Below are 27856 nucleotides of genomic sequence, written 5' to 3' on the forward strand. Positions count from 1 at the left end.
CACACCTTATAGTCAGTCAACAAACATTTATTAAGAGCTTTACTATGTGCCAGGCACTGTACTAAGCATAATCCCTACCTGAATCCATGACTGAACAGAGGGTAGGAACTTATTGTTGATGAGTTTAAGTCCATCCATGACACTGTTGACCACAGCCCTGTTATCTTCATTCTCGTGGACTTGCAAATCTGCCAAAAACAAAATCCACACATATCCAGAACAGTAAGCAAGAGCACACAGTTGGCTCTTAAAAATCCTGAAAGGAAGAACAGCTGACTGCACACTGATTTAAGGTGAGGCAGTTCTGGGAGTCAGTTTTACTAAAAGCAAGGCTGGCTCATCTGAGAGGCTCTAGGGAGTTCAGAACTAAGCTGGATGTATTCACTTGACAGTAACTTTGTAAAGCAAGTGCTAGTGTTGGGGAAACTTCCGAGCTGGAACCCCACAATTCCTGGCATTTCTCTATGTAAGTCAGAGCACAGGATGTACAAGCACAAAGGTCAGGCCCCAAAGTAAAAATTCTAGACATTTTCAAGCTAATTCTCTGTGCACAGCAAAAAGCTGGATTTATCTTTGAAAAGTTCTCTCCATACACCATTCATTTGCACAATTGTTTTCTTCATGACTGTTGTGGTTTAATTTACAGAAACAAATAATACTGACCAAGACTAACCAGTTTACTGAGAATACCAACAAAGAAGCTCCAAAAATGGAAACTTTTGAGGTTAAACTCTACTTACTGATTTGACAGTCACAATGATGATTGCTAGACATTACAAAATATTGGTCAAAGAAAGAAACACTAAATTGTGTTCAGTATCATTTTAGGGCAAAGTAAATTTTAGAGTATTCCAACTCTCTGATAACTGATAATCATAGTATTTTACCTCTGCTATTTACTAGCTGTGTGACCTTGGAGGAGTCACTTCCTTTCCTGGGTGTTTCTTCTTCAGTTCTCTCCTCTGAAAATTAGAGGCTTAAAAAAACTGGACACTGCCCAAAGTGACTGAAAAGATCTCAGTTCAAATCTCACCTGCTTGAGCTTGGTCAAGTCACTTAACTTCCCTGAGCCTCAATATCTCCATTTGTAAAATAACGGGGTTGGGCCTGAAGGACTCTGAGATCCCTTTCAGCTCCAGATCTAGGATCCCAGGAAATATCAGGAATTCAAAGAATCATGGGAAGACTTCTCTGAAGCAATGAAGAGTGATATCAGATCCAGCTTTCCAGTGTCATGAGAAGGATTGAAGCAGATACCATGGGAGCACCTTCCAAAGACTGACTTCTTGTTCATGGGATACTGCATGACTAGCTGCACAAGACAGCTATTATCAACCAAAGAAAATTTTAATGGTAGACTTCTGGACACTGTGCCACTGAGCAGGAGGAGATCTGCAGGCAAAGCAGCTTTCTTCGTTCCATGCATGGATGTCTATAATGTGGTACAAAGTAATCTCTGTCTTCTCTTTGGGGCATATCAGAGCAGATCTATCTTGAACTCTCCCATTGGTCTTGTTGTTCCAGGAAAGACTTTGTAAATATTTTCTCAATAACCTTACAATCTTTTTGTGGGGCAGGTATGGGATCAGAAATTATCCCAACTTGGTAGATTGAAAGAATTGAACTGATGGAGTGATTTATTCAAGGTGATTTGGGTAATTAAAAGGCCCTGTGGTGAACCTAGATATACAGCTTCTAAGCCCTTCTCTCACCCTATGTGATCTCATAGAGACAGAGAGAGGGGTAGGGATGGATGGAACTATTTTCTCTTTATCTGTGTCTATCATTGCCCTTCATCCTACACACATGGGCAAGGGCCTCTTCTGCATCCATATATGGTGGTCTGCTTGGAGTGGTGCTGGTGTGTCACCATGACTCCAGAGAGCACAATGAAATATTAGGCAGGATGAGTCTTTAACACCTTCTGTAGTACGATGAGTGCATGACAAGAGAACAACTGATGTGGCTGACAAGCGGTCCAGAGAACAAATAAAAAGTTTAAAGGAAAACTTGATTGCCTCCTACAAATCTTACCCATGACATAAATATTAAAGAGAAGTCTTCAATAGTGAAGGCCCTGAAGTCTGACTTTGATTCATGGTTGGCAAAAAATGTAAAGGAGATAATAGAAAACCAAAGAGAGGAATTCAAGGAGAAGCCTGGGCAAAAACACTGTGAGATGAGAGCATCCATTTTCAATAAAGATCAGGCTATTCCAGACAAATTTTTTAAATTTTAATTTAAAAATTTTCAAAACTAAACTTGAAACTGGGAAACTCTGTTTCAAAATTTCCCTCCAACATTTAACTATCCAAAGGATTAGAGACAAACAATTTAACTTCCCTGAGTCTCATTTCAAGAAAATTACCAGTTAATATTTATCAAGTGCCAACCATAAGCAAGGTTGAGCCTGAGGAGACAAAGGTAAAATGAACAGTTGCAGCCTTCTGGCAGCTTAATTGATAAGAAGATGATAAAACATGGACACAGACAAGGAAACACAAGGTAATCTGAGGAAGAGGGGAACATAACAAGTTGGTGGAAGGATGGGATTGAAGGAGGATTCAGAGTCAAGATGTTACCTGAGTCTCACTTTGCAGGATATAAGAATTATGAGAGACTGAGCTGAGGAGGGGCATTTCAGCATGGAACACAGCTTGTACAAATACACAGATATTGTGCCAAATCTATGGAAAAGTTAATGGTAGTCCAGTTTGGATGGGATGTCAAGTATTATGGAATAAACTAAAAATGAATAGTAAATACTGATATGAGCTACTTTGCAAGACTGTTGTGAGGAAAGCACACTACAAGCTATAGACAAGGTTATTTTTACCTGTGGGGATTTCCAAGTTCAGGGAGTACTTATGTGAGCCAAGACCATGGCTTCTTATAAAGTCTTCTCCATAACCATCGCCATCGTCATCATCATCGTCATCATCGTCATCGTCGTCATCGTCGTCATCGTCATTGTAGTCGTCATCATCATCATCATCAGAATCAGAATCATCTTCCACACATTCCCTGTGCTCCATCTCCTTTGGCTCTGGAGGCCTTGACCTCATTGGCCAATCTCTGCTTCCGGCCTCTTTCAGGCAGAGAGATGGGGGAAGTAAGTCTTTGCTGCAACAAGGCTGCTCCTGGTCATCAGGCCTCAAGCCAGTCACTGGGCCATGTGTGGCTGCCCCATTCAAAGCCATTGATGAGGCATCTCTGTCTGCCCTAGAAGCCTCGGCTGGTACTGCTCCTACCTCCATATCTCTCATGGTGAAATCAAAGGGCATTAACAGTCTGAAGCAATTCTCCATCTCTGTCAGGCACATTTCAATTTCTTCAGACATTTCTGCCAAAAGACAGGGGAGGTATTTTAGTGCTGCTAGATAGATTAGTAAATGCCCAAATCTCAAAAGCAAATCCATACATACAGCCTCAGCCACCTCCCTTAGGAGGGAGAAGGCAAACTCTCCTATATCTGCCAAATAAAGCTCCTATATCTGCCAGAGGAGAGGTTTACTTTTCAGCACCAAATAAGATGGGCTGTGATGGGCTATAAAAGTGTTCTATGTTCACAATCATATTCACATATTCTCCTCACTCTGTCTCTACCTCTCTCCTTCTCCCTAACACATACACACACACACACACACACACACACACACACACACACACAACCCTCTAAAAACAATCTCTCCCACAGTGTATTCTACTCAAACCCTCAGTGTGTTTATCAATGATGGCTTTTTAATTGCTTAATAAACCATAAAGAACAACAGATGGATCTGCAAGGTTATTCTCAGAGATGACACTGGGTAATGATGCTGCAGTTCCTAAAACGTATGTTGTTCTGGCAGGCCATTGGTCGATCTATGAATATCAAGTGAGATGTTACAGCAGAAATAGCTTTGGTAAAGTTTGCTGTCAGCTTAGAATTGTTAAGGGACACTAAATTCCCAATCCCAAGTCGGCTTTTTACTTACCTGAGAAAAGAATAAAGGTCCTATGAATTATTCAACACTCTCATCTGCTTCCTTAGTTCTCCTTTCTGCCACTTTTCTTTCTGTAATTGGTCACTTACTTCAAAGAAAGAAATTGATCTCTGGAAGGGAGGGAAGCTCTCTAATACTTTGGGGTCATTAGAACGCTTATCTAGTGCCCTGGTTTCTAACTGGCTAAATGATTCCAGTGTTTCTCAAAGTGGGGTGTGTGAGCCACAAGATCCCAAAGGGGTTTTCCAGGTAATTTTCAGACAATCAAAATGCAAGGGCATCTAAGTGAGAATTTCAAAGAGCATGGAGCAAATAGCTTCATTTAGGAAACTCACCAACCAAAGTCATAGTCAGCTCAAATAATATTCTATCTCCAGGTCTTAATGCTGAACCCAAATCAAAAAGGAAGGGGGCACTGTGAAAAAGGAGATCTTACAGAATCTCATAATTACAAAAGTCTTTAAAGGACATCTAAGTCCAAACTTTATCTAAGTAGGTAACCCCTCTCCAAATTCCCAAATGAGTCAACACTCAGCCTTCATCTGGAGGCCTCTGATGACAAGAAATCCACTCTTCTAAGGCAGATCACTTTGCTCTTGGGTAGTTCTAATTGTTAGAAAGTTCATGATACTAAGTCTATATCTGCTACTCTGTCTTTTGAAATAAAGCAGAACAAGTCTAGTCCTTATTCAAATACCTAGAAAAAGTTAACATGTATTTCTACACCCAAGTTTTCTTTTCCCAATTCCTTCCCCCTCAATTTTTCCAACATATCCTTTTACCCCATGCTCTCAAGGCCCTTCCCTATCCTCTCAGCCTCCTCTAGACCTGCTCCACTTTTCCAATGCCTTTCCCAAAACATGTGACCCAGAGCCAAACACAAGAGTCCACAATAGTCTGATCAGGACAAAGGAACAACAAAGGACTATGTCCCTAACCCCAATTCTGGGCACTACAGAAAACAATAAAGCAGACCAAATCATACTAACATAGAAGAAATTCTTTGGCAAATAGGAGTAGATGGAATAGCTAGCTCAGAAATTTTAATCTTCAGGTATCCAAACACCACAACCAAGGAATCAACTAGAACCCCTACCCCAGAAGGTCATGGATAGATTTCAAAGAGTCCAGGAACTTGAATAGGGGGAAAATTACATCTTCATTTTTATTCATCTCTAAGTGAAATTTAGCACCTCCTTCAATTATGAATTTAAAAAAAATCTTCTGAAAAGGAGTCCATAGATTTCACTAGCTGGCCCAGGGGTGTCCATGATAGAAAAAACAAAAAGGTCAAGAACTCCTATCCTAGGACAATTTATTATGCTCCCTTAGGAGCAAAGGAAGAATTTGCTAATCTGGCCAAGTTTGAGCAAGGCCACTAGATGGCGGAACTGAGGCATTCAAATGTCTTGCTTTGCTTTAAAATTTGCTGAACCATCAGCACACAATCTGGCTTTCTTTCAGACTTCATTACGGAATAGTAAATATATGCACAATAATGCATTTATTATCATTAGTATCACTAAAGACTGTACATATACATCTTTCAAAAATTGGTTCTAAAAAATCATGCAGATGTGATGAGCAGAAGGGAATAAGAAGCATTAAGCTAGTACCTACTATGTGCCAGGCACTCAACTAAGCTCTTTACAAATATGATTTCATTTGATCTTTACAACAACCCTGGGAAGAAGGGCCTGTTATTACATCCCCCGCCTTTTCAGTTGAGGAAACAGAGGCAAATAGGGTGACGGGGCTTGCCCAAGGTCACACAGCCTCCAGGCCCGGCCCTCCATGGACTGAGATATCAGTTGCTTCTTTCAGGAGCAATTTTTCCCTCTCAGGACCCTCCAGAACCACATTCTGTCTCACCCATCCCAGACCAGGTCTGACATTCTTTCTGCCTTTAGTCGAAATTGGTGCTTCTTCGACAGGAACTGGGCTGGAGCTCTCAGAGCAAAGTCCCAAGCTCCACAAGGAGACACAGTGGGCACCAGGGAACACCACACTCTCTGCTGATCATTCTAATGGCATCAGTAACTTCATTTAGACCTATCACCACCTCACCCAGCTAACAGACATCCAGCATTTTACTTAAGGACCCAGAAAAAGAAGCAGAACTTAAGACAGGCAAAGGATTGAAGGGATAATCAGAGAAGAGTCTAGGATCCCACAGCCAGGGAGAGCCTTCCTTCCATGCTACAAGAGGAACAACAGGTGCACTTTATAAAGAGACTTTAAAAAAACAAAACATTTTTCTTTTAATGAACATGGCTTGCGGCAACTTGCCTTGCATTTCTTTTTCCATTCTTTTGGCCCTTTCTTTATAGATGCTGTCTAACCGTTTTTGCTTCTCCTCGTCCCTTTTTCTTTCAGCCAAAGTCCTGGCACTAACATCTTGAAAATCCACCTGAGAAATTGAAAATAAGTATTAGGCCTGTCCATGGGAAATATCAAAGAGCTTCACATATCAAAAAAACAGGTTATCTGCTGAAAAGAAGCTTGGATATCAAAAACAAGAATGCTCATTTAGATACAGCCCTTTACGTTAGCTGTCTAGTAGTACTTTCACACCCATTACTTTCTGATCTTCACAAAAGCCCTGGGAGATAGGCCCAATGAAAGTCCTACCCAACCCATAACACAGATGGGAACAGTAAGGCTCAGACTTGCCAAGAGTGACAGGACTAAAAAGTAGCAGAGACAACCATTAAACTCAGGCTTCTTTCCCCTCTCCCATACTATCTGGAACACTTGTAGCTTCAAATTTAAGATCAATATATTATAAATCTATTAGAAATATATAATAATTCCAGAGTTTAACTACTGATAACAAAGTATGTAGAAGAAATTAAAAGGCTTCAAGCACCAACCATGAGAAAGCTAACAGCACTGGGATAGGGATCGTATCCTTGACAATAATTAGACAGCTACCTGTCTAAGAAGATGGACAGGGCTGAAGAATGTAGGTACAATGACTCAAGTGAGAGACTCTGATCCCTTGAAGAAGAATCAAAGATGCCCCTGTTAAAGGAGGCAATCATGTTATGGTGAGATGAGCACTAGATCTGAACTCTGAAGATTGGAGTTTGTGCTTAGGTCACTGGGGTATGCAGCTGAGACCTCAAACACCAAGGCCTAGAACACAAGATTTCCCTTACGGATGCACAAAATTAAGGGAAGCATCCAAAGAAGTCACCTCATTTTAGGGAAAAGTCTCTTACCTAAGCTTCAGCTTAGCCTCACTGCGGCTCTACCTGTCTCTCTTACCTGCCCTCTTCCAACACAATCATGGGGTCAGGACCAGTTGCAGAAACATCAGGCCAGAAAGATAGGCTCCTGGTGCTTTTGGATGGTTGACAGAAGGTAAGGACCATTTGCTCCCCATCCTGGGATTATTGGCAGCAGCCACTACCTTCCTACTTTCACAATTCAACTTTCTATCACCCTCATGATAGTAATACATGCCCCAGAATGATTTAAAATAGATTAAAGAATCTTTAAGACTAAGGAAAAGACTTTTGTGGAAATATCAGTTTTCTGATTGTTTTGTTTCAGAATTATCTTCACACAATATAATGATTAGGGGCTCCCTATGTCTTCTCATGGATCCCAAAGAGTTGACTATCTGCTGTACCCTAAAGACTGATGGGCCTTCCCAACTCTCCTGCATCTGAAACCTCTTCTCCCCCAGTAGCTCCTCTGAGTAGAATGTGAGCTCCCTGAGAGCAGGGCAACCTTGAGCTTCTATTTTTAGTCGAGAGTTTAGTCCAGTGCTTTACACATAATTACCACTTAATAAATGCTTTTACATTCCTACAATCATTAAGACTTTTGTTTTTAAGCCAAGATTTGACTAGTCATTCACTAATAAACACAAGAAATTCCAAGTGGATGGTAGAGGGCTGCAGCTGATCTATGATGCCATGAACTGCTTTCTGAAGTCCTCTCTCAAAGAATTCTCCCCCCAATAAGCTTGTGGTCCTCTCATATCACACAACTGATTTTAACTTGCATAATAAACTCATCAAATCCCTAGCCTTAGGTGTTAGTCCCGGTGAGAATGACAGAGAATACAAGCTGCAAAGCACTTTGTCCCAGTAGTAGTAAGTATCAAGAACAGTCAATCCAATAGTGAAAAATATCTACTAACATCATGGTAACTTCATGGTATAGTAAACTGAATGTTGGGCTTGGAGTAAGGAAACCATGTTAATTTTTTCATGGAAGTCAGATTATTATTAATAATTAGCATTTATATAGTGCTAACTTTGTCATACACTAAGCTAAGCAATTTTTTTCTATAAATAGTATCTCATCTGATCCTCACAATCACAAGAAGCAGGTACTATTATTATTATCTCCATTTTACAGATGAAAAAATGAGGCAAAAAAAGTTAAATGACTTCCCCGGATAAAGACTAAGTATCTAAAGCTGGATTTGACCAAGGGATTTCCTGACATTAGGCCCAATTTCATTTTGGGAATTTGAGCTTTGTTACCAAAAAGCTATCAAACAGCATGCTAAAAGAAAAATGGTATTTTCAGACAATCCAGGGTTTTTGTCAAGCCCAGATGCTTTTGGATTATAATTCCATTGCTTAAGGTACAACAACAATCTTCTGCTTCTCTCTAAGATGATTCCTAGCTTTTCTGTGTTATAAAATTCAACAAACCTACCTAACCTATTATCTTCTTTTCCCTTGTTTTAATGAGAACTAACAAAGAAAAGTAAGGGTTCTAACTATTTCTGAAAGCTGAGATTGATTGATTTAAATGCTGATAAATTTTTTATAACTCCATTATATTTTTAGCAATAATTTGGATGAAAGAATAGGTGTCACAAGTATGTCAAATCTGCAGGTGACACAAAGCCGGGAGAGATAGCAAACAAATCCGATGATAGAATCAGGCTCCAAAAAGATCTTGACAGCCTAGATATACAAAAAATTCCTATAGATTAGAATTTTCCAAAGGGGTGTGGACTACCTCAATAGGTAATGAGTTCCCTACTACTTAAGGTATTCAAGAGAAAGATGTACAACTACTTTCCAGCAATCTTGTAAAGAATTTTAACTTCAGGTTATACGAGATTGCTTTCTGGGGTTCCTTCCAACTCTAAGATTCCAAGACTAGGAGAAGCAACTTGCTGCAGTAGAAACTTAAGTCAGGAGATCTGGGTCCCAATGTTGTCTCTGTTCAAGGCCCAACAGACAAATTATTTCATCTGACTGGACCTAATTAGTCTCCACTTCTTCAAGGAAACCTGAAAGTGATTGTTCCCTCCTGAAATTTTCCTAAGATTATTTTCTCTGGCCCTCTCCTTTATCACATCCTATAATGCAAGGGTCACCGAGCTAATTTTTTTTTGTAATATACTTCATAAATCCTAAAATACTATGCAAATGTCAGTTATTATTAAGCCCAATCCTCATATATATATGTCAACAAGATTGCATTGCTGCTTAAGAGCAGGAAATGTTTAATTTTCCATCTTTGCTCTCCAAAGCTTTGCATATGATAGATGCTCATTAAGAAATACGTAGTAAATTAAATCAAAGATATTCTCTGACAAGAAGCAGTCTATTAAATTCAAGGTAGCACATGTTAGGAGAAAGTAACATTGATTCAACTCAGTTTGTCTGGAAGCAAGTCAAATGCCTCCACCTTCTCCATTTTGGCCTACTTTCCAAGTTCTCTTAGTAAATCAAACAACATTTTCTCATTCATAATACTTGGAAATGAATAACTTCTCTGGTAATACAGGGAAGAATCCAGCCACAGATTAAGTGCTGACCCATTCATGAAGCTTCCAGGGTTTGGATAATTCTGAGAGCACAAGTACAAAGTGTTATTGCATATTTTTGAACAACTCCCTTTTATAATGTTTTCACTTCAGATTACTCATCTCTATTCACCTGTAAAATGGGTTAACAATATTTCCCTACCACCCAGAAGCATAGTAAAACTTGAATAATTTGATCTTGTAAAGTACATAATGAAATATGCAATTCTCCTGGTGAAAGATATTACAGAATTGAAAATATGTCACTTCTCTCAAATCATCATTGCTTTACTGGAAGAAAATCAAATGGAAAAGTACAAGGCCTCAATTTCAAAAATCATACTTTTTAATATATGCAGTCATTTAAGCTACATATGTGGTCTCTTACAGACTCATTCAAGGTGTGTTTGGGGTAAAAATGAAAAATACTACTGCCCATATTTTATCATATTATTCCAACCTCTTACAAACGTCAAACTGAAAACTGTTTCATTTATCATCTAGACAGTGGACTATGCCATCATTTGTTTAAGTGATTCACTGTAGGCTTTAGAGAGACTGATCTGAAGTTTGGAGTTCAACAACAACAAAAAAGAAAATTAAATGGAGATTTTAAAAATGTTCTTATTCAAAAGACAGATGGAAAAGATGCTCATTGGGATGTGACCTTAGATTCATTACAAAATATTTATAAGATACACATGGCCCCCAGATGCCATAAGAGACATTTTAAAAGATTCATTTATTCAAGTACCCTATCCTCTTTTCATAAAAATTATCTTATTTCTTGTTATTTCTGCTCATGTCTGGCTTAACATAAGGAATGAGAATTCATATGAAGCTACAAAATCCTGGGATTTAGACTTGCAAGAGAACCCAGAGATCACCTAATCCAATCTCTCCTTTTTACATATTTCTGAGACACAGAATCACAAAAGTTCAGATCTAGGGCAAGAGTTTATGTCCTGGGCCTCAAATTCAATGCTTTTTCTAGAAAAGAAACAATTTTATAAACATCATTTTCCTACCTGGAATTTTGAGAGGTTCCAAAAAAGTATGCTGAACAGCTATCTTCACTATAAGTCACATAATGGGAATAAATGCCTTGATTTATAGGAAATGAAATTATGCCACATGTTAGCATGCCAACAAGTAACAGTAGGAATATCCACTAAATAATGAAGAATTTGACATTGAGGGATGCCCATCAACTGAAGAATGGCTAAACAAATTGTGGTATGTGACTGCGATGGAAAACTATTGTGCTATAAGAAATGAAGAGCAGGATGCTTTCAGAAAAATCTGGAAAGACATGAAATGATGCAAAGTGAAGTGAACAGAACCAGAAGAACACTGTACATAGTAACAGCAATACTGTATGATGATCAACAGTGAATGACTTAGCTATTCTCAGCAACACAATGATCTAAGAAAATTCCAAAAGGACTTAGGATGAAAAATGCTATCTACCTCCAGAGCAAGAATTGATGGAATTTGAATGTGGATCGAAGCATACTTTTTTTTTAAACTTTATTTTTCTTTGTTTTGGGTTTGTTTTTTGTTTTGTTTTGTTTTGTTTTTTGGTATGTGTTTGCTTTCACAACATGACTAACATAGAACTATGTTTTGCATGTCTGCACATGTATAACCTAAAAATAAAGAAAAGAATATATTGTCCTCATGAATATTTTATTGTCCTTATGAATATGTTATGAGTGCTTAAGGTTCTTATTTCTTAATTATAAATTATATTTTCTAACTGAAAAAAGATACCCTTTAAAGCCTTCCTCTGATGTCTCATCAACATAAGGAAGAGATTTGGGATTAGAGAAGCATAGCTCCCCAGTGATCCTGGGAACACACAGAATCTCCTGCAAAAGGGCTAGCCTTGCCAAATGTAGAAAGGCTCATCACTGGATAGCTGGTCACAAGGGCATAGATTTTAAGGGTCACAGGAAATCATTAAACTATCTACACTAAGACACAAAGGGCTATAATTGAGAGGGGATATTAACATTGATAAAACATAAGTATTTGAAACATTGAAATATAAATAGCCACAAATGCTATATGGCTTGATGGCAAAAATGGACTCTCATTTCTCCAAAGTTTTTGTAAGTTTCTATGTCACTTCCATCTCTATTCTGAGACTGATCTCAAGCTATATATTGAATCTTGTTAGAGCCAATGTGATGATAGTTGCTATAGTAAATCATTGATTTGCCCATTAACTTCTGAATACTATTGTATGGATCATAATAATGTATATATTCTCCTATTAATAAAAACAAACTCTTCCAGTTTCAAATGTTTAACTGTCCTAGAATTCCTGCCAAACTCCTTAATGGAGGAGGTTGTACTTTTTTGCCTCTTTTCACAAGCCCTGAATGGATTTTGGTCAAATCTATTTCTCCCTTTAATGTTAGGTGCCATCTTCTCTCCCTCCATCCATTTTTCTTCAAATTTCTTTCTTCCTTGTATATCTCTACTTTGCATAAAATTTGAAGACATACCATAACCCCTCTATTAGACTACAAGCTCTAGAAGGGCAGATATGATGTCACTTTTCATGTTGGCATCGCCAGATCAGGTTCTATACCTTATACATAGCAGACTCTTTAATATTTGTTAAATTGAAGTAACTTCCCATTCTATTGTGTCCTTCAGATGAAAAAAAAAAAAACCTGTCTAGGAAATCAAGGGCAAAAGAAATCCACTTTATTCATCTTTCCCTATCCTCCTTAGTATTTTTATGCCTGTCTAGAGAGAGAATGCCAGGGAAGCAAGAGTTAAATGACTAATTATTTTCTAAAGTAACCACCTTGAAGAGAGAAAATGATAAATAGGAAGCACCAAGACACTCATCTTATTCTGTTAGACATACCAAGTAAAACCTCAGGTATAGTTTGCTATCCACAGACTTAAGGACCATCCCTATAGTTTCCAGACAGAAGAAATCATACTGTATATTCCATCCCAAACCCCTCTGTTCTATACAGGTGAAATAATGTTAAAACTAATAACCCAAGTAGCCTTGAAAATAACAAAAGGGAAGCACGATATTGGGGAGGAACTGAAGATCAAGGGGACTGCAGAAAACCCCAAGCTAACTATATTTGGACCTTAGGGCTTTTCTTCTAGCAACTAACCTACCTTCCCTTTTCCCTCTTCACCTTTCCAGCTACCTTCCCAAGTCACTGTCTAACTATCTATTAGATGGGGTTCAAATATGATGCAAGACTATATTGGCTCTAGTTAGAAAATACCCTTTTTGAATCCTTCATAGTAAATCAAGTAACAAAAGTCCCTATCCAAAATTAAAGAATTCCACAGTCATGTGGAAAAGTTATGACTATATTTTTTCCACTTTAGTCACAGGCAGTCCCATTATATATAAAACAAATGTATAATAGCTATATTTGCAAGCAAGCCCTGCCATCTTATGAGACCTGCCCCCGGGCTGCTGGATGGCTTTCACAGGGTGCAAAAGCAAACCTGCAGGGGGAAAAAAAGCAAGCACATCTTCCTTCTCTACCTCATATAAGCATATTCTAAAGGTTCTTCTAACTGCTATACTTTATTATTTCTGACAACACCTCAGTGAAGAAAAGACAGAAACATTGTTCCTTTTTTATAACTGAGGAAATTTAAGGACCGCCCCTATGTTCTGCCTATTTCCATGGCAGGAAACAATACAGCAACAGAATACACAATTGATAGATGTTATCTCTAAAATTTTATTGAAAATTATTTTAGATTTATAGACTAATAATTATAAGCTATAAATGATAAAGTAAGTGGATCATATTTTTATCCTACTGAAATTGTAAGGGTCTATACATGGGTTTAAAATAGGCTTACAAAAAAGTTAATAAAACATACATGACCGCTAGGAAGAAACTCACTCTCTACTATATTCCTCTGCCTTTCCAATGAAAAAATTGGTTCAGAACTGGGATACTAGCACCTCAACACTAACGGAACCCCTCCAGAATTCAGGAACTGACCACTCTTCAGAAGAAAAGTCTTTGGTTTTGTGTACATTTGTAAAATATATATATACATATATATGTAGATGCCAAATATAGATGTCAAAAAATATACGATGAAAATAAACAGTAATCCCATAGAATAGAGAAATGATTTCCGCAGGCATGGGAAAGTGCAATGAATAATTGCAAATAATGAAACCATTATGGAAAATTCTGTCACAATGTCAAGTTTTTTTGGTTTATAAAGGAAAAAGATGAAGGAGTTCTAGTTCAGAGTTGTGAGGCAAAACATCTTGTAAATCATACAATGTTACAGAGATGTGAAATGCTATGATGATAAAAATGATGCAAAATACCTTTTTGTTATATTTTAGGAAATGATATCCAAGAGAAAGCTTCTTGTAGGCGTCTCCATATTTCTCATTCCATTCTGTAATAGATTTGAGGGCAGCTTTCTTCAATTTCTGGGCTACTTCTTTTGGGGGAGGGAGAGGCTGCTCATAGTCTGTTTCCACTGTGAGTTCGAGGAATTCTTGGAAGTTGGAAATAATTAGTGTCCGAAATTGATGTGACCTGGTAAAGAGCTCATCCACAATCTGAAAAGCTGAGAAACGTATCTCAGCATGTTCTTGATTCAACTGAGTCATGAGTAAATGGTAAGCATGACTGATATGTTCCTCTGAAGATCTGTTGAAATATTAACAATGCTTAGCCAACAATACAAAGCCTGAAATACAAATCGGTTTAGCATTTTCTCCTTATTTTAAGTAAGCTTTCTTTATATATATAAATAGTATATAATTTTAAACTAAATAACTCAAAATAAATCCCTACATCAATCAATAAGCTCTTAGCTCTTAAAGGTTTTTAACTGGATTCCTAGGCTGAAAACTGTATTCTCTTCACACATTCCTAATATTTCTAAGGAAAGTAATTTTCTTTAAAATCATCATTCTTTGAAACCTCAGACACACAGCAGTAATGCCAGAGAAAGTAGGGTAATTAATCTTTTTTAAAGGATCATTCAATAGGTACTTAAATTCATCTGGAAACAAAGATTTTAAAGAAAAAAGAACAGAAAAATCTCAGAAGAAACAAAATTTCAAGTATTCCAAAGATTAATGAAAATATGCACAAAGTATAAGCAAGCCTCAGTATATTACCAAGAACATGCATGTGAGAAGTGAAGTCAAAGACACCAACAAAGACATGTATGTCTAGGGAAAGATGAATTAATTGTGCATTATGAATGAAGACCAACAGATGGACATGTGACACTGGTTCCCTCTACATGTTAAAGAACCAGAGGAATGCCCTCAGCATCCAGCATTCTTCTGTGAAAGATTTACAGAAATATAAAATTGAGAATCACCCAATAAGCAAAGGGACTGGATAGGTTGTGAACTGTAGAAGGAAAACTAAGGTAAAGAAGTTCCCTATAAAGACAAAGTCCAGAAGAAACCCAGCATTTTATTAACTACATTAGATCACTAATACCTTGCAAAAAGAATTTGGTTTCACTGCCCACCCCCGCCTTCTTTCTTTCTTCCTAATTTTTGGCCCAGCAGTGAGATGAAGATCGGAAGTCACTATGTGAGAAAAAGGAGAGAAGACAGATGGAGATAAGTGTGGTTGAAGTAGGGCATAAATGGAATGGGAGATGGCTGTCTAAGGGGGCAGCCACAGAATGACAGATTTTCCCATTGCTGCACAAATGATTCCATTCCTTCCTGTCTTCTCCAACAGATTGCCCCCTCTATCATCCCTATTCTTTCACTTATCTTCAGTCTCTTCCTGTCCACTGGTTTATTTACTACTGCCTACAAACATGCCCATGTCTCCCCCATCCTCGAAAATCACTCACTTGATCCATCCATTCCTGCTAACTATTGTACCACATCTCTCTTCCCCTTTGAGGCTAAACTCCTTGAAAAGGTTTCCATTACGTTTCCTCTCATCTTCTTCTTAACTCTGTGTAGTTTGGCTTCCAACTTTGTCATTGCACTGAAACTGCTCTTTCTAAAGTTTCTAGTGCTCTCTTATTGTCAAATCCAATGATCTTTTCTAAGTCCTCACCTTTTCAGAGATTCTGACTTCTCTGCTGCCTCTGATTATTGATCATCCCTTTTCAATACTCTCTTCTTAGTAGATTCTTTTAATACTGCTTTCTTCTGGTTCTCCTCCTATCTGTCTCGACCACCCCCTCAGTTTCCTTGCTGGATCTTTAACCTTTTCATGCTTGTTAATGGTGAGGAGTTCCCAGGACTCTGTGCTGGGTCCTCTTCTCTTCTTCCTCTATTTCACTTGGTGATCTCGTTAAGTCCCATGGAGTTAATGATCACCGTTACGCTAATGATCCTCAGATGTATTTATCCAATCTTAACCTTTTTCCTAATCCTCAAACTAGTATCTCCAACTGTCCACCAGCTATGCTGTACATGTCCTGTAGAGATCTTGAACTCAACATATCCAAAACTGAACTCATTATCTTTCATCCCAAGCCCTCTTTTTCCTAAACTGTTAAGGGTACTACATCCTCCAACTTACCCACATTCATAACTATATTTCATTCTTAACTTTGCAATTTCTCACCACCCTCACTCACATATCAATTTGTTATCAAACCTGTTGATTTTACCTTTGTAACAACTCTCTTTAATGTTCCCACTCTAGAGGTTCCCTAGCACCCCCCAGGATCAAATATTAAAAAACCTTGTTTGGTATTCAAACATCTTCATGACCTGGTCCTCTAGTCTTCCCACATATTGTGAGATCTCCCTACTGCACGCATTTTCACTAACTGTCCCCCACATGCCTATAATCTTTTTCTTCCTTATCTCTATTTCTTGGATTCCCTGGCTTCATTCAAATTTCAGCTACAATTCAACCTTCTAAAGGAAGTATGAAGAAAGACTTAACGCTGTTGTTTGTTTCCAATTAATCCTGTTTATGTCTTATTTGTTCATAACTATGTTTATGTTATCTTCCCTGTAAGACCATAAATTTTTTGAGATCAGGAATTGTCTTTTCTCTCTTTTCATTCCTAATGCTTGGTATAGTGCCTAGCACTTATTTAATAAGTACTCATTGATTGGATGCCGTGACCCATCCATCCCATAATTCCCTAATCACAGGACATACTTGCAGATTTTCTTCACTTCTTTCATTTTTTCAGGATCCAGCTGTGGTTCTCCTGAAGTGGTGAGGTCCTCCACTAATTGAATAAGCTTTTGATCCATATCTGGAAAGCTGCAACAGAAAGACACTAAATCATGACATGGTTCTTACAAAAATCATTTAAAATTCTTCTGCGAGTATGTTCTATGGAAAAGTATAAAGGTCCAAAGTTTCCAATAGCTAGAGACTCACCTTTTTCCCTTTTCACAGTAATTGATGGAAGCCCAGAGTTGAGAACAGGAAGAACTAAATTTCAATTTTGACTTGGAGAATGCCTTTGATTTAAGCAATTTGCCCAGTTCTATATGTGACTTTTTAAAATCCCTCCAGCTGTGAAAAAAGGCTGTACCCAAATCCCAAGGGTGCTATGAGGATTAATGCTTGCAAAGAATTTTGACGGTACAAAGTACTTAACTATTATTTTGTTCTCAGAACACCCATTTTATCTGTTCTGAAAACAAGTATGTACTGGAAAAACCTATAAAAGAAAAAATAATAAAAAAAAAACCCTAACAAATAAGTTTTTATTAGCTGCTAGTGATATCATATATCCCCCAAGGCATAGAGCAAGATGGTCCACATACATCTGGAGAAGCAATTTTAGAAAGGCATATACAACACTGTACATCTCCCCAGACACCCCTTAGCAGATGGCAGGCCATTTCTGATAAATAGCAATAGCCCATTGCCTTCTACAGTTTCTGTCTTGTGCCAGTCCCATTATGAACTGGTAACACTGAATTTAACAATGACTTTGAGCTGTTGAGTTGGTGAAAAGAAATCCATGTTAACAAAACAAAAAAATGGAAACAGCCCATACGACTAGTGACTGGGAAATGACTAAATGAACTGTGGCATATCAACGCAATGGATTATTATTGCACCATAAAAGAACAAATATGAAGGCTATAAATGAATATGGAAAAGACATCTGAAGTGATACAGAGTGAAGAAAGCAGTCAGAACAAACATACTGCCTATATAAAAAGTAACAGCAACAAAATCTGAAAAGTACACACACTAAAGAGACTAGAAACAAATTAAGATGAAGGGAATGGTTATTATTGTGATTTTTCCCAGAAGAGATTTTTAATGGGAACAAGGACGAATATCAGTTATTGTTGTGAATCAGTACCCACCCCTGCCAAAAAGAAAAGAAGAACCCAATCTGATTGCCTAGAATAAAAAGGGGTTTAGAAGGCTCTGATTTGACAGATTCTACTTTGGAAGCTCACTCAGGAATGTTACTGGGGATGTGTAGGGATAGGAAGCACAATCTGGAACTGCCAGTGTTAGCGGCATACATTGAGGACATTTTTCCTACAACAAAGCAGATATGAACCAAAGGAGCTATTTATAATTATATACTGGGTTTGATTTACTGAAGAACTGGTATCTGATTTGGGACATAGATTCTCACCTAGGGCTATTTTGAGAGGTGTCTGCGAAGTGTTAGAAGGGCACCAACTGAAAAAAAAATTCAAACAATGCTACAGATTCTTAGTTGGATTTTAGATGTTACAAGTTAGATGGCTATGGGATTAAGGTATTCAGAAAGGAAGATGATATCATTAATGTTTTATATAAACTGCATGAAATCTTATAGCCTTCCCAAATCCTCAAAGAGATACTGGAAAGAGGGCTGCTTGGGAATTAGCCATTAAACATTCTCTAAGCAGAATTTGTACACCAAGATAATGTCTCTCATAGAGAGAAAGCGGGCATAAAGAGTAGATCATATGTGAAAAATACTAGACAGTGTCCCAGTGCCAGAGAGACAGGAGTTCAATGTCCTTCAAATGTCCTAAGGAGACCACTGGATAATTATGGTTGTTTTCAGGAGGACATATATCCTTTAATACTTGGCTAGAACATGTCCCAGGTGCTACAGGTTCTTATCTACAATAGCTAAGAATAGCTTTATATATGATGATACAGTCTGAAAATACAATGCCCTGAAGTCCCTGTGCTTAAATGCTGGGCTAATCCTGTTTAGCCAGTTTGGGGACATTTAGAATGCTGACATGTGAAATTATTAACCACCTTGCAAAAGGAAGAATAGAAACTGTCCAGTTTTGTCCTAATTTAGGAAAATTATGATAGAACCCATGATCATAAAGTACAGTAATCCCCAGAAAGTAGATGAACTAACAATTCCATTGATTCAAGTTCCCAAGGGCCATTAAAACTAAAAAATAGATAGATAAAAATGATAAAAAATAGATTAAGCTTGACCTGCTCCTGGCCACCCGGGCTCCTGTATGCAAATCCGCTTTCTTACAGCCAGTCATGACATATCAGAGCTTCATTAAAAATCCATTGAATTCTTACTATACCCAAGTTTCAAAGCTGTGGATAGGAATAGGTGGACAGAAATACATTGTTTACAACTCAGAAACAAAGAAGAAGAAAAAAACCCAAAGTTCTGCTTCTGCTTGTGGGCATTATTAATTAGCTTTACCTTAGATTATACAGAAAATGAAACAGGCTAGTTGTAAACTGAGGTATTTGACAAGAGAACACATGGATTTCCCATGTTAACTTTTAAATATTTGCTCATACTAGGAAATAAAGTAGCATGTAAAATGTAATTATTAATGTCTTCCAATTCCATTGAAATGCCATCTTATTTTTGCGTTTTTCAGGTTTTCACAACTTTTTATCTACTTGTATATGGCAAATCCAGCATTTGCTTTAAAATAATATATCAGAAGCATTAACTGTAATTACCTCTAATATAAAATGATCAAAAAGTTAAGGAATTATCAAATTTTTCTAAGTTTAGGAGAGCTGAGTAGTGTCAATAAAAAGCTTGACTTGATTAACAACATTTACAAGAGACTCTGGAAGGGAGATGATACCATAATTAAATGCTATTGGTGCAGCTATTGGTGCAACTATAGCTGCTTGAGTGCTTTCATCTGCTAAGAAATTATCCAGCTCTCCAGGAAGACAGAGGCAGAGCAAAAAACAAAGTACTCAGCAGTGATGAAAATAGTTTTTTTTATGAATCAAAGCTACCCAATCACATACAGGTCACTGAAATCAGAGCTAGATCTCACCAAAATGCTTTGATCAATTCTACTGGAAACTGGATTAATACGCAATCTTCTCAGAGATAACAAAGTTCAGAGTCAACAAACAATACTGCCAACTTCAAGAATCACACTTTAAAGAGTCTGACCAATGAACTATTCTGTTACAGCCTTGAACAATATGGACACAGGGGAAGTGGTAGTCTCAAAAGGAAAATCTCGCTATGGTCATTCAGAAACTGAAAGCTACTAGGCTGACATCAGGAAATGGAGATGGGGATTTCCACAGGTCATTCCTTATTTTGCTTGGTTTATTGCAATTATTAAGTATATCATAAAAAATTTTAAGTCATGCTAATTAATTCTTAGCAATCAAATATTTTTTCAACTCACTAGTCATGTAGTATGGCTTTAACTGGGGATCAATATAATACCAGGTGTTAAAGAGTCTCAATTCTTTCCCCTGAAAAATGAGATTGAACTAGATGACCTTTGAAGTTATTTGTAGCACTAAAGCACTTTAAATCTATGGTTCTATGAAATCAGACAAGAGCAGACAAGTCTTTTTTCTTCCCAGGGCCCAAGTATCACCACAGATTTACAAAGAAACAGTATTACAAATGATGGTTAAACAAGTTCCCTAGCTATCTTCTACGGTTGCAACAGTATCACTGCTATATTTATGTATATAGCAGTGAGATTAAATTTTATGTATGCATATATCATATGCATGCAAATATACACATATATTCTGCACATGTACTGGCTCTGATATATGTTGGTTTTGTAATCCTGGGCAAGTCACTTAATTTCTAAGTGACCGAGTTCAAATGTGGCTTTAGACACTTACTAGCTGTGTGACTTTGGGTAAATTGCTTAATCCTGTTTGCCTCAGTTTCCTTTTCTGTAAAATAAACTGAAGAAATGGCAAACCATTCCACTATCTCTGTCGAGAAAAACCCTAAATGAGGTCATGAAGAAATGGTTATGATTGAACAACAAATACGCCGAGCACTGTGACTTTTAAGCAGAACAGGAGGATACAAGAGTTGCAAAAAGGCAATTCCTTCCCTAAAGGAAGTCAGACAGTATTTTTTTAAGGCCTAATACTTACTAGGCACTATGCTAGAAGGTATGGATACCAAAACAGAAGAAGATTATCAAAAAATAATCCCTGCCCTGAAGGAACTCCCAATCCAAAGAGGGAGACTACTAGCAAACAAATAAGTACAAACATTCGGTTCTAAATTGCAGAGAAACTGCCCAACTTTCATCGGTAGAGAGTTTCCTCACTGCAATTTTCTATGGCAATTAGACTACAGGTCTAACTCTATCCATATCCCCATCTCCTTGTAACCCCTATTATCCAAAGGAACCCCAGGCCCTAAAAAGAAGTATGTGATATATTTCTTTCTTTTGGGAGAAAAAGGGTTAAGAGGCGATTGGCGTTAAGTAACTTGCCCGGGGTCACACAGCTAGTAGTAAGTATTAAGATTCTAAGATCATATTTGAACTCAGGTCCTCCTGACTTTTACGCTAGTGCTCAAGTGTGATATAAAGAGGCTGGAAGATATAAAAAAATGTCACAAAATGGAGAGATGAGGGAAGGAAGAATTAAAAACTTGATGCTTTTCTAAAACAAGAAGGGGCTGGTGAATTTGAAAAAGAAATGGATCTTTATGCAACAAGGAATGATGATAGATACACATGGCCATCACAGCTGGAGCTGTAGAGAGAAAGCATGAAGGGTACTACAAAGTATTCAGAGGAAGGCAAACAAGTTGGTGTGGATGCTTGAGACCATGTCATGTGAGAATTGGAGTTGAGAACATTTAGCTTTTTTTTTTTTTAAAGTCTACAATAATTAGGGAAGGGGATGATAATTAGAAAGGGGAAGAGCCAAGAAAAACAGAGAGACATTAAGAGGCAAATTTCCCCTTTGGGTCAGGAAAAACTTGCTAACAATTAAATCTATCCAGAAATGGAACTAAGTTGCCACAAAGGGGGATGATTTCCCTTTCTTTCTTTTTTTCAAGGTACAAGGGGTTAAGTGACTTGCCCAAGGTTACACAGCTATTAAGTGTTTGGATTCAGGTCCTCCTGAATCCAGGACCTTTCTTCAAAGAGTTTCAAGCACAGACCTGATGTGATCACTGGCCAAGCGTGTTATAGCAGACATTCTAATATAAGTAGGACTAGATGGCTGCTGGCCACTAGACTGATGCGCAGTTTTCTCATATGTGAGGCAGCCAGCTTTAAGGATGTCACCTAAGAAGTCTGATCAATGATAAAAAGATAAAACGCAATGTTAAACGTCCTTTCCAGCGTTAAAACTTGACGAATCTGGGCTATGTCAGCGGGAGGATTCAAACTCAGGTCCGCCCGGCTCCCAGTTCACCGGCGTTGCCAGGTAGGAGGCACGGCGGTACGCGTTGTCAAAGACAGACAGACGAATGACGTCTCCCCTCGGAGAGGCGACACAACAAGCCTTCCATTGTATTCATTAAGAGCGGCCACCAGAGGGGGTCCTCGATGGATGGGGTGAATTCTGGGGGTCCCCGGCCCCCCCCCCGGGGCTAGAGCAAGGAAGAGTTCTGGATTAACAGCTACTTTGACGGGGCTCTCAAAAAGGGGTGACCCCCGGGGGGGCCCAGGAGTGGACCCCTCCAGGGTCTCTAGGCGACCCCGCTCCCCGCCCAGCGTCCGCGTCCCGAACAATTCAGGCCGATGGATCCCTCAGAGTCCAGGCCCGCCTCATCATACAGAGGAGGAAACTGAGGCCAGGAGATGGCAAGGGGCTGGGCCCAGGTCTGAGAGCCAGTATGAGGCGGGGCTCAGGCCGCCCGCCTCCTTCCCCGCCCCACCCACTACTCTACCTGTGTCAAAGGTCAAGGCCGATGGCGCCCCCGCCCCTCCTCCCCAGAGTCAGCCCGGGCCCATCACCCGGGCAACTGCATCACCTACCGGCCGCGAGATGGTCTGCGAGACCCGCTGCAAGATTACTGCCGCCGCCGCCGCCGCCGCCGCCGCCGCCGCCGCCGCCGCCGCCGCCGCCGCCGCTACCGCCGTCGCCGCGCCCCCTCTTAGGCCACGCCCCCCGGAAGTCGCATCTAGCCCAGCCCTGCCCCCATCCCCACCTCAAGAAACAGAGCTCTAGAGCCCCACCAACCCTTACGTCATGATTCCCTTCATGCCTGACTATTGGCTGAGCTCGGGCAGAAGGGGTGGGGTCAAGATATAGGAGGGGGTGTGGCTGTCTTGAATGGAAGGCGGCAGGAAGGTGGAGGCCAGAGAGCAGTGCGGTGACGTAATCGCGCTCTTTACGTGCTGCGCGGGAGGAGACGCGAGAAGAACCGCTAGAAGATCTGTAGAGAATTATAAAAAAAAAAAACAAAAAAAAAAACGGGCGGGCGGGCCCACCAAGATTTTAAAGGTACAGTACTATAAACCGTGTACTTCAGACCTGAATCCTTTGCCCAGTAGGGTCCCTTTCCAGTCAAGTCAACAAGTTTCATTCTGCATTAATTACGTGCTAAGCATTGTACTTAGCGCTGGGAACAAAAATACGCCCCGCAGGACCTGATTCTGGGGATTTTCCCCAAGAAGAAGGGAAAAGTAGAAATAATTTAAAGCTTGAAGAGCCGGTTGAGGAAACTGAGAGTTTAAAAAATACGTAACATTTATCAGGGTCACCCCAGGAGATGTCACCGAACCCAGGTCTTCCTGATCCCAGCTTTCTATTTACTGTGCCAAGTGTGCCTCTTGTATTCGTGCCAAAGCAGTGTTTTGCTTGGAGGCTTTGTAAATATTTTGAAGTGGTTCTTTTCTTCTAGGTTTATGTCATGAGTGACTTGTCCAGGGTAACACAGCTAGTGGGGTTCATATCTATTTATTTAGATTTTTTTTTTTGACTAGGTGAAAGAAGAGACTCTTTGCTCCCCAGCCTTGATCACTGATTGGGTGTTGTCGCCCGTTAAAGACCTTAGCTTAAAAATGCTAAGTTCTCGCCGAGCCATTCTCCAACTGACAAATGGTCAAAGGATATGAACAGACAATTTTCAGATGATGAAATTGAAACTATTACCACTCATATGAAAGGGTGTTCCAAATCACTATTGATCAGAGAAATGCAAATTAAGACAACTCTGAGATACCATTACACACCTGTCAGATTGGCTAAGAGGTCAGGAAAAAATAATGATGATTGTTGGAGGGGATGTGGGAAAACTGGGACACTGATGCATTGTTGGTGGACTTGTGAACGAATCCAACCTTTCTGGAGAGCAATCTGGAACTATGCCCAAAAAGTTATCAAACTGTGCATACCCTTTGACCCAGCAGTGCTACTACTGGGCTTATACCCCAAGGAGATACTAAAGAAGGGAAAGGGACCTGTTTGTGCCAAAACGTTTGTGGCAGCCCTGTTTGTAGTGGCCAGAAGCTGGAAAATGAATGGATGCCCATCAATTGGAGAATGGTTGGGTAAATTGTGGTATATGAATGTTATGGAATATTATTGTTCTGTAAGAAATGACCAGCAGGATGAATACAGAGAGGATTGGCGAGACTTACAGGAACTGATGCTAAGTGAAATGAGCAGAACCAGGAGATCATTATATACCTCAACAATGATACTGTATGAGGATGTATTCTGATGGAAGTGGATTTCTTTGACAAAGAGAAGATCTAACTCAATTTCAATTGATTAGTGATGAACAGAAGCAGCTACATCCAAAGAAAAAACACTGGGAAATGAATGTAAACTGTTTGCATGTTTGTTTTTCTTCCCAGGTTATTTATACCTTCTGAATCCAATTCTTCCTGTGCAACAAGAGAACTGTTGGGTTCTGCACACATACATTGTATCTAGGATATACTACGACATATTCAACATATATAGGACTGCTTGCCATCTAGGGGAGGGGGTGGAGGGTGGGAGGGAAAAATCGCAACAGAAGTGAGTGCAAGGGATGTTGTAAAAAAATTACCCTGGCATGGGTTCTGTCAATAAAAAGTTATTATAATAAAAAAATGCTAAATTCTCCCATTGCATTCAGGGCCATCTCCAGTCCTCCTGATCTGAATCTGGCCACTAGACCCAGGTGGCTCTGGAGGGGAAGGGGAGGCAGGTGATCTTGCTTAGCCCTCCCTCCTTCACTTAAATCCAATTCACTTGGAATTGATGTCATGGTCCTCTTCAAGAACAAAGGGCAAGCTATAATGTGGCAGGAAACTGAGACCTGGAGAGTCAATGATCTCAAACTCACACTCCTTCCCCTTCTAAAAGGAGGGAGAGAGAAGAGGAGGAGGAGAAAGAGATAGAGAAGAAGGAGGAAGAAAGAAGGTGAGGAGGAAGGGAAGTAGGTGAAGATGAGGAGGAGATGGTGGAGGAGAAATAGATACAGAGATACATAGAGGGAAGGATATATATGTGTGTGTAATATTTATGTGTGTACATATATATGCATATATATAGATTTGCAAACCTTAGCTATTTAATATCAGTTATTATCGCCATCAATGCCATCAGATAACTGCTGTATCTGATATCAGTAATTAAAAAAAAAAGTTAAAGGTGTTCTACACAAAGATAGTTAGGGAGCAAAGGGCCAGATTTTCTGTAGGAGGTGACATTTGAATTGAGCTTTAATGGATGGTTTAAAAAAAAAAAGTGTGTTCAAACATGAGGAGCATGGGAAGGGGAGAATATTCCAAGGGCAGAGTCTTGTGTTTAGCTGAAGTATAATGAGATTAATGTGAGGTAAGGCTGGACAGATGAAATGCCACCTGCCTGTGGAAGAAGGGGGAGTTGAATATTAGGCAAAGAAGATGAAACTGTACTCAGGGAACAATAGGGAACTTGTGCCAGGCCCATGTCACCTAAGCACAACCAGCATACTAAAATTTCACGCATTTAATCCAGATAAAGTGGGACAAAATAACTAGGTAATTAACTAGGTAATTGAGACAAGATTATTTTTGTTTCCATCATCCAGATCTTAGAGGCACAGGTGGAGTCTTTATCACTCTTGTTAATGGAAATGATGGGCTTTGGGAAAAGAAAAAAGTGTAAACTTGGAATGTAAAATCCTGTTTAAGAATTTAGTATATAAGAAAAGTACTTGGATTTCTGCACCTTAATTTAAAATGTAGAAATGACAGACTTCTAGCTAGGATTGGAGAGAAACTAATTTAAGGAAAGTAAAAATCATTTACCCCTGAAAATAGCATTATCAGGCACCAAACTGTCATAAAGTAGTCATTGTCAAACTATTTGATACTAATTAAAAAAAATAAAACCAGAAAAAAGGATAGCCTACTAAGAACAAAAAATAATCAAAAAGAATAGCCCAGTATTTGATGAACTAAATATTCCTAGGGAAATTCTTGGGTGAAGGTGGATTAAACTCTCTATTTGACAAGAACTGCTGGGGAAAATTAAAAAGCAGCTTAATAGAGATTAGATTTAGACTAAAGTATTACTTAATATTCCATGATAAATTTAAATTTGACCAAAGATCATATTTTAAAAATTAAAAGATAGATCATATACATTTTAGCTATGTTTAAGTGATGAATCCTAAACAAGGGATAGACATTATTTTTTTTCTTTTTTTTTTAATATAACTTTTTATTGACAGAACCCATCATGCCTGGCTAATTTTTTACAACATTATCCCTTGCACTCACTTCTGTTCCAACTTTTCCCCTCCCTCCCTCCACCCCCTCCCCCAGATGGCAAGCAGTCCTATACATTAGACATTATTTTTTTTAAAATTAAGGTAATTTTGATTAAAGGAAATTATATTTTATGATTTCTTTAATACAAAGTTATTTTTAATCCAGTTCCCCCTTCCTTTCTTATAGCATTAATTTTGTTCATAAAATTGCAAAGCTGAAGAAAATTAATACAATAAGAAAGGAAACAATAACTGAGAAACATATCTTTATATCAAATAAATATTTCTGATAAGAGTTTGATATAGACAAGAGAAAATATATGATGAGCAGTCATTCCCCCAATAGATAAGTGGACAAAGGATATAACAAACAGTTCTCAAAAGAGAATTGCAAACTATTAGCAATCTTATGAAAGAATACTCTAGTTACTAAAAGTAAGAGAAATACAGATCAAAATAATTGTGTCATTTCACTTCACATACAGCAAATTGGCAAGGATGGTGAAGGATGATAATTCTTTATGATGGAGATATTGTAGAAACACAGACACACTAATATTTTGTTGGTGGAGCTGTAAATTGGTCCAGCCATTCTGGAAATCAATTTGGAATTATATGAAGAGAGTGATTAAAAAAGCCAAAATCCTTTAAACCCAGAAATTCCATTGCTGTGGATATAAGAAAATGAAGAAGATGCATCAAAATATTTACAGCAATTTTTTTGTGGAATGAAGTGGAAAAAATAGTTTTCCATCAATAGAAGAACAGCTAAAAAAAAAAAACACACAATGAAATGGAATAGAATATTACTGAGCTGTAGATAATGATGAATTCAGAGAAACATGTGAAGGTTTTAAAGTCTGATTTGGTAACAAATAAGCATAACCAGAAAAAAAAAAACAATGAAATGGAATGAAATATTATTGAGCTTTAGATAATGATGAATACAGAGAAACATGTGAAGGTTTTAAGATCTGATTCAGTAACAAATAAGCAAAACCAGAAAGCAATATTCACAATGACTACAACGATAGAAATTTAAACAATAGCAACAAAAAAAATTGAAACTGGCTGCTGTGAAATTATAATGATCAGTCTTAGACTCGAGGTAAAAAATATGAGAAGATACCTCTCTTCTGCTTCTTTATAGAGGAGGAGGGCATTCCATACAATGCTACACTGTTTCTTATATTGGTTAGTT

General features: G+C 38.5%; 1 protein-coding gene across 7 annotated transcripts in view; it reads right to left on the reverse strand.

Annotated features, from left to right (window-relative positions):
* UVSSA (UV stimulated scaffold protein A) overlaps positions 1-23029 on the reverse strand; it is a 98484-nt gene extending 75455 nt beyond the window's left edge. The window contains exons 1-6 of one of the 7 annotated variants that reach the window (XM_012552418.3): positions 22940-23029; positions 16905-17012; positions 14120-14450; positions 6276-6396; positions 2837-3343; positions 79-188 (exon numbers count right to left, since the gene is read on the reverse strand). In XM_012552418.3, coding sequence (XP_012407872.1) covers positions 79-188; positions 2837-3343; positions 6276-6396; positions 14120-14450; positions 16905-17002 — 1167 coding nt within the window. In that variant the 5' untranslated portion in view covers positions 17003-17012; positions 22940-23029. Of the gene's footprint in view, positions 1-78; positions 189-2836; positions 3344-6275; positions 6397-14119; positions 14451-15260; positions 15353-16904; positions 17013-17132; positions 17394-22116; positions 22706-22851; positions 22874-22939 lie in introns of those variants that run through there. The other 6 variants (XM_031943036.1, XM_031943033.1, XM_031943035.1 and 3 more) reach the window with 6 other exon arrangements.
* Between the last annotated feature and the right edge of the window lie 4827 nt (positions 23030-27856).

This window comes from Sarcophilus harrisii, chromosome 6 (genome assembly GCF_902635505.1).
Source record: "Sarcophilus harrisii chromosome 6, mSarHar1.11, whole genome shotgun sequence".
Lineage (NCBI taxonomy): Eukaryota > Metazoa > Chordata > Mammalia > Dasyuromorphia > Dasyuridae > Sarcophilus > Sarcophilus harrisii.